The 8,472-nt window shown below is 33.2% G+C and overlaps 1 protein-coding gene across 1 annotated transcript; it reads left to right on the top strand.

Moving 5' to 3' along the window:
* The first annotated feature begins 6,981 nt into the window (after positions 1–6,981).
* Positions 6,982–8,088, top strand: LOC104905341 (cyclin-U2-1). Its single transcript, XM_010693853.4, has 2 exons — positions 6,982–7,488; positions 7,613–8,088. Exons 1-2 carry the CDS (start codon positions 7,088–7,090, stop codon positions 7,875–7,877), a joined length of 666 nt encoding a protein of 221 aa, XP_010692155.2. The 5' UTR covers positions 6,982–7,087; the 3' UTR covers positions 7,878–8,088.
* The last annotated feature ends 384 nt before the right edge of the window (positions 8,089–8,472 follow it).

Here is an 8,472-nt window from a genome sequence, read left to right as displayed (position 1 = left end):
TTCTTCCATGCCAGTGTCAGTGAGAATGTCTTTAATGTACTTTTTCTGAGACATAAAAGTACCTTGACTAGATCTTGTGATTTCAACTCCAAGAAAATAATTTAACTCACAAAGATCTTTGATAGTAAAAGCTAAGTCAAGAGCTTGTTTTACTTCATCAATTTGCAACAAAGAAGTCCCTGTGACCATCATGTCATCTACATATACCAATATCACCAAAAATTCACCATTCTTTGTCCTTGTAAACAAAGAGTAATCTTGCTTAGATTGTTGAAAGCCAATAGACAAAAGGAATCTAGTTAATTCTTTGTTCCATTTCCTAGAAGCCTGTTTTAGGCCATACAATGACTTTTTAAGTCTACAAACTTCTCCCTTTTGAGCCTTAGTATAACCTGCTGGTGGCAACATATATACCTCCTCATCCAAGAAACCATGCAAGAAAGCATTATTTACATCCAGTTGGCATAAAGACCAATTATGTACAGTAGCTAAGGCAATCACAATTCTGACAGTTGCTAGCTTTGCAACAGGTGAAAAAGTTTGAGTGAAGTCTTGACCCTCTACATGTTGATATCCAATGGCTACTAATCTAGCCTTATATCTCTCTATGGTTCCATCAGGTTTAAGTTTAATTTTATAAACCCACTTAGAACCTATAGCTTTCTTTCCACTTGGTAAATCAGTTAAGTCCCAAGTTTCATTTTCTTCAAGAGCCTTAAGCTCTTTATTCATGGCTTCTATCCAATGAGGATCATTCTTAGGCTGATGAGAATACTTAGGCTCAACAATGTGACAAGAATTAACAGCAAAGGTTTGTGATTCAGAACTGGAAGAATTTGTAGGATTATTGGTATGAGGTATGTATGTGTGAACAAAATCAGTTAGTTTAACTGATGGTTTAATAGTTCTAGAACTGTGTCTTGTGTTTGGGATATTATCAGTAGAATGAGAAGGAGGAGACAAAGGTAAAGAAAAATTATTATGATTAACATGGTTATGATTAGAAGTAGAAGTAGAAGAGTTTAGCAAAGAAGTATCAGAATGAAAGGACATGTTGTGAGAAGTAGAAGTATTTGGAGATGAAAAATGTTCATTAGAATTGGTTGTATTATTAATGCAACCATCTGAATTAGAAGAATCATGAAATGAAACAAGATCAGGATTATAGGTTTGTATTATAGATTCTTCATGATATGGAAAAATTTGTTCAAAGAACACAACATCTCTTGATATGAAAACAGTATGAGAAGTCAAATCATAGAGTTTATAGGCCTTTTGTCCATATGGATAACCTATAAAAATGCACTTTCTAGTTCTGGAATCAAATTTATCTCTTTTAATATGCACATTATATGCATAACACAGACAGCCAAAACATCTCAGATTAGTATACTCAGGCTTTTGATTGAACATTACCTCATATGGAGACTTCCAAGACAACACTTTTGTAGGAAGCTTGTTAATCAGATGTGTAGCAGTCAGTAAACATTCCCCCCAGAACTTCTTGGACAAATTAGCTTGAAATCTAAGTGCTCTAGACACTTCCAATAAATGTCTATGCTTCCTTTCAACTCTACCATTTTGTTGATGAGCATAAGGAGCACTTCTTTGCATCAAAATTCCTTTTGACAAGAACAAATTCAAGCATTCTTCTTTTATAATCTCTGTCCCATTATCTGATCTAATTTGCTTGATTCTTTTCCCAAACTGAGTATCAACCATACTTAAGAAATCACATATGGTTTTAGCTACTTGCAATTTGTTATGTAACAAATATGTCCAAGTAACACGACTGTAATCATCAACTAGAGTTAAGAAGTATCTTGCACCATTCAAAGCATGTATTCTATAAGGACCCCATAGGTCAATATGTATCAAGTCAAAGCAGCACTTAGCTCTGCTGTTACTGACAGGAAATGGCAGCTTATGTTGTTTAGAATGTAAGCAAAGACCACAATTATATTCAGTCAACCCTTGACACTTACAAACATCAATATGCTGCATTTTTGAAAAAGATACATGACCTAGTCTTCTATGCATCAATTCCAAAGTATCTACACCACTTTCTTTATTTATTCTACCCACTACAGTTTTATTTGGTAATGAACATGAAGATACCACATTATGACAAGCAGAATTCATACCAGAGTGAACACCATTTGAGCTGAAGTAGTAATATAATCCTCCTTGCTTTTTACCACTTCCAAGAATTTGTAAACTACATTGGTCCTGAAAGTAACATGCATCTTTTGTGAATTGAACCAATATTCCAGCCTTCTCAGCTAACTTACTGACAGAAAGTAAGTTATATTTGAATCCTTCTACCAGCAGCACATCATGTATCATCAATCTTTTATCCAAAATAACACTACCAGTGAATTTAACATATCTACATGTTCCATCAGGTAATCCAACCTTAATCTCTGTATTTAGCCTTCTTTTATTGATCAATTGCCTTTCATCAAACACCATATGGTCACAAGCTCCAGAATCAACAATCCAAGAACATATTTCTTCTTTTAACAAATTAGAACAAGAAGATATTACAACATTACCTGCAAAACTTGCAAAAGAATTGTTGTTATCTGCAAATTGCTGTTGTTACCCTTCATAATCTTCATGACTTCTTGACAGATACTATTCATCATGCCTTGATCTATTTGTCCTCCTGAAATACCAGCCATGTTGCAATCTATATCCAATGGTGATTCCAGACCCTCTTCTTGTGAAATATGCACATTTGCAGCAAATTTCTTATTGCTTCCATTACCAAAACCACTTAAATTCCCTTTGGCAGACTTAATAGCATTGTATCACTCAGGATATCCAATGATTTGAAAACATTGGTCCCTAGTATGTACCTTACCCTTGCAATGATCACATTTCTTATCCTGTTTTTCTTTCTTCCAGTCACGTCTAACTTGAAACTTCTGTCCACCACTTATAACTCCTTGAGAAAAACGTTGAGCAGCCATAGCACTACTTTCTGTAATCTCCATAGCACCTGATATTTCCTTCTGTTTCTCAATATGCTGAGTGATTGAGAATGCTCTATTGATTGTAGGCAGTGGTTCCATTGACAACATATTTGTTATTGTTCCATCAAAACCACTATTTAAGCCTAATAGAAACTGCATCAATTTATCTTCAGCTTCAAGATCAGAAATCTTTTTCAGAAATCGACAACTACATCTTGCCAAAGCTCCACAGTTACAGACTGGAAATGATCTTAATGCCTTAAGTTCATCCCACAATTTCTTGAGTTTTCCATAATAAGCTATGATAGTCAAGTTCTCTTGTCTTAATCCTTGTATTTCTTTCTTCAATTGATACACTAGAGGTCCATTAGATTGACCAAAACGTTCACATAACTCTTCCCACAATTCAGCAGAATTAGACACATAAGAGAAATCATCAGCTATATTAGGATTCATATAACTCAAGATCCAACTCATTACCATGTAGTCGATCAGCTCTAGTCCATCTAGAGTAATCTTTATGATTTTCAGCAGGCATAGGTAATGATCCAGTGATAAAACATTCTTTATTCTTAGCTATAAACGCACGTTTAACATTTCTGCTCCATCGCATAAAGTTTGTACCAGAAAATGTAGCAGAAACTAAAGAAGATGTCGGATTATCCGAACTTGCAATGAAAAATGGATCAAGATTACCTCCATTATGAATGTTATGTGGATCAGAACTACCTCCATTGGAAGTATTTTGTACATCAGTACTATTAATTCTCGCATCATCAGATTCCGCCATTAATGAATACTTTCCAGAAATTCACAGAAATCAAGAAATTGCAATATGACAATTTCGATTTTCAGATATCAGCAATTGTAATCAATTTAATGAATATCGATTTCAATTAAGCTAAAAAAAACCTCAATCTCAAACGTGAGATTATTGCTCTGATACCATGAAGGAGCAAATAAGCTCAAAAATGTAGAAGTTTATTGAGAAAGAAAGAAAGAGAGATGTGTTTATTACAAATCAGAAAAGTTAGTAATAGACTTAACAGCTTTGTCTATTTATAGAGAAGTATTCTAACTAACTCTTAACTAACTAATCATTTACAGAAATAAATACATATCTTTTAAAACTACAACCAGAGAATTAAAAAGACGGTCTAAAACCATTAGCTAAAACATGAGCCTTTTGGACTTGTTGGCGGAAAGCTTTTTGCAAAGAGCAATACGAAAAATTGCTGCCCAAATTTAGAACACGTTGAGTAGTCCATCGAAGAGCAATATTACTGAAAGATTATTCTTTCAAAATGAAGTGATTGTGTCCAACTGTCCATAGTTTATATTCCAATTCATTTATTTATGAGTTTCAACTCTTGGTAGATTAAATTTAATTTTACTTTCATATTAAATAAATGGATTTCTTAATAGTATAGACCGGCCGGGTCGGGTGGCAATAATGATACGAGGCGAGTTCGGGTTTGAGCTAGCTCGACTCAACTCGTTAGCATTTTGAGTCGAATTTGAGTTGACTCGAGCTCACTCGAGTCTAGTTTTGTTCGAGTTTTGTTCGTGTTTTGACTGAGTCGAGTATTGATCGAGTCGAGCTTTGAACGAGTAGATTGCAAGTGTCTCGATAAAAGCAACAATAAGGTAAAAAATTGTTGAATTCAGGTATATTTACTATTTATAATTGGGTATTCGAGCTTTTCACGAGTTTTCGAGTCGAGTATCGAGTTGCTCAACTCGACTCACCAACATCTCGAGTCGAGCTCGAGTTCGATTCGAGCTCGCTCGAGTCGATCTTTAACTGAATCGATCTCGAGTAGCTCGCGAGATGTTTTGTTTCATTGCCACCCCTACTTAATAGTAGCATGGGAAAAACAAAAATATATAGTGAAACATCTCATACAGATTACAGAATAGCATGAATTATAAAAAAATATTTCCATTGTCACACGTAAGTTAAAATGTTAGTTGGAAGAGATCATACTATTACTAGGAAACTCACACTATCACATACGACATATTGTAAGTAATGGTAATTAAGACTGACTGTCAACTAATTAAATTTTCAAGCCTGTCTTTAGAAGAAGGAATCCTCATGGAAGCAGCTGCATGCCTACATATCACAATTACAAAGCATTGATACTCTTAGTAGTTAGTTGTACACTGAAAATTTTCAGATCTTTGCCCCCCCTCAAAAACAATTGCACGTGTAGCAAGTTGTACTCAAGGATGCACGTGTAACTCTTCACTCACTAGTCACTACTCACTCCTCACTACTACTACTACTCACCTTCGCCATTAATTTGTAGTAAGAGAGCATCTATTTATGTGCAATCTTACATAAATTACACCGTCATTTTCACATAATGATGAAAGAATACGGAATATTTATAATTATAATATTATATTTTAAAAACTTGAAAATACCAATAACATCACACACAAAAACATATAAACTTGTATATTATATATACACTTTTGTAATATTCAGGAATGGTATTAATTCCATATTTTTTTTAAGATTACACTAAGGTTATATGCCCTAGGGCTACCCGAAGACATCATATATGAGTATGACATAGGTGACATGACCTATAATATATAATATTTTTGTATTTCTTGATATTGTTCTTCTCGGATCTTGATATTGTTCTACATGACATTTTATTGTTTTGTATTTTTTTCTGTTTCAGTATATGGTCTCATGTTCTACGTGATGGCAACTTTACCCATCTTTATCTAAAGTGCCACGTACATATGCTTAGCGCATGTGAGTGAAGAAGTGTGTATAATGGCGTCGAGAATGCCATTTTTTAGCATGATTGGCGAGATTGCCACTTTGATGAACGACCTTACATTTAACTAAGACCCTACTTTAATAAATTTCGTGTGAAAGAGTAAAAATAGTGAAATTTAAAAATCCCAAAATATATAATATGTGAAAGTAACATCTGTATACGAATTAATCAAGCAATTAGGTTTGGATGCTCAATACAAATGCTAACATACAAAATTAGAGAAAAAAAGTTTGCGGGGAATCCTCGGCCTCAAAAGAAAGTTTGCTTGAAATAGAGAGAAGTAAAAATGTTAGGCCGAAAATTTTTAGTTTTTCTTTTTCTAATATATATATATATATATATATATATATATTATATATATATATATATATATATATGAAATTTTTTTAATTGATTGTTACTTAGATTTATAAAGGAAAAAAATATGATTTAGATTCAAAAGTAAATATAATCTAAATCCATAGTTTATACGGAGTACCGTACATGAGTAATACATCAACTAAATATGCATAACCTACAATTATAATTCCTATATTCATCATAAATTATAACCTTGTTTTAATTTTTATATTCATCACAAATTATAACCTATTTTTAATTCCTAAATCCATCACACATGAACCCATTTCCCACACCACACATGGGATGAATACACTATTTCCGATTTCCTTAAATGTATACAATAATACTTTATATAAACATTTTAGTAGTAAATTCAATTAGTATGAAAATTATATTTGTTATGAATAAAAAAAGGCGGGACAGAAATCTCTAGGCAGAATCCTTCTATAAATGCAGTCAACTTCTTTTGGACCCATTTGGTCCATGACTTAACACATATATGGCCTTAAGCTCACTGTCGGCGAGTTCATTTTCACCCCTCTTCATGAAAACTATAGTAGTAGTACTTTATTTTATATCATACGATGTTATAAATTATTGGCCCCTCCTTAAGATTTTATAAAGATTTTCATACATTAAGAGTTGTATTTATCATTAGAAAACAATATACCTAAGCTTTCCTTGTCTGTACTATGCCTTTATTAAAGGGTATCAATGCATCATATTTTATAATTTTACCTATCTTTCTACCCACCTTCCCATATCATTTGGACCTATTCACCAAATTTAAACAAAAAATAAATATTCCTACATCACCAACTAATTGGTCTCTTCACCACTATATATATACCTTTTCCCTCTCCCTTTCATCCTCATTCCAAGCAAAAATCAACCTCCCTACCCAAAAAATATTATATTTTTCGTCGGTCCGATTTTTTGGGCCAAAAAAAAAAAAGTTGGAATACAATGTCGAATTTAATCAATATATCCCCAAGAAAATTAAGGTCGGATCTTTATTCATATCAAGATATACCGGATATGCCCTTAGTGGTATCGGTCTTATCGGCCTTGATCGAGCGACACATGGCAAGAAACGAGAGGATAAATCGAAATTGCAAAAGGGTAATAATGTCAAAAGACACAAGAACCCGAGTATTTGATGCCTATGAAGCACCGGATATGACTATACAATCATTTTTAGAACGTATATTTCGTTACACAAAAGCCGGACCATCAGTTTATGTGGTTGCCTATGTATATATTGATAGATTATGCCAAAACTACCCCGGTTTCAAGATTAGTCCTAGCAATGTACATAGACTTCTCATTACTACTATCATGGTGGCTTCCAAATATGTTGAGGACATGTAAGTAATTTCACTCATTTCCTCTACTCTTTTTTTTGTTCTCTGAAATTTAATCAAAATATTTTACTTGGGTATTGAAAAAGATCAAATTTTTGACATGGGTTTTTTTTTTTTTTTTTCACAGGAATTATAGAAATTCATATTTTGCAAGAGTAGGAGGATTGACAACCAAGGAAATGAACAAATTAGAAGTGGATTTTTTGTTTTTGATGGGATTTAAATTACATGTGAATGTGAGTGTTTTTGAGAGTTATTGTTGTCATTTGGAAAGAGAAGTGAGTATTGGTGGAGGATATCACATTGAGAAGGCATTGCGATGTGCTGAAGAAATCAAAATTGGGCAATGTGTTGATAAGAGATATGGTCAAATTGCTCGTATTACTTTGTAAGAAGGAAAAAATATTGCAATTTTGTGGAGTGTAGTGTATAGTTTTTGTATATTTGTGTAGAATTTCATGTATTTATCTTGAGTGTTTTCAGAGTTTTTGCTCGAAGAAATTGAAAGAGTGAAACATACAATGGAACAGGGGATCAATAATGGTGTGGCCCCACTTTTCCTATTACTATCATGGTTAAAAGAAAGATTTTTACTTGACTAAACTTTCCCCCGAGTCAACTCGATCTTATTTTATTATTATGGTTAAAACACGGGTCCCAACACCCAAACACTAAATACTTACGGTCTGTTTGACAAAACTAGCGTTTCTAATTACAAAATCCAAAAAAAATTCGAGATGTATGCCACTGAACTTCTAATCATCGCCCCATAATTACTTTAAATCGCCCTACAAATATTAAAATTACATTTGTAACCTTTTGTTCTTTTCTTAAATCACCACCACTCACCTCTGCCAGGCTGCCACCACCATCCCTCCCAATTTAATGATAGATCATAAGTGAGGTGGAAAAGAGAAAAAATGTTAAAATAATTGATAATTCAAAATTTTGAATTAACCATGAGAAGAAATATAAGTTGCGCACAAA

This window comes from Beta vulgaris, chromosome 1 (genome assembly GCF_026745355.1).
Source record: "Beta vulgaris subsp. vulgaris cultivar EL10 chromosome 1, EL10.2, whole genome shotgun sequence".
In the NCBI taxonomy this organism is placed as follows: domain Eukaryota; kingdom Viridiplantae; phylum Streptophyta; class Magnoliopsida; order Caryophyllales; family Amaranthaceae; genus Beta; species Beta vulgaris.
Note: the sequence above shows the minus strand (reverse complement) of the source record. Positions and strands in the feature narration are given on the sequence as shown.

Bases quoted from the DNA above. Each gene is read 5' to 3' on its own strand.
- LOC104905341 (XM_010693853.4), top strand. From the start codon at position 7,088: ATGTCGAATTTAATCAATATATCCCCAAGAAAATTAAGGTCGGATCTT. The intron at 7,489-7,612 runs GTAAGTAATTTC...TTTTTTTCACAG, and splicing joins TCCAAATATGTTGAGGACAT to GAATTATAGAAATTCATATT.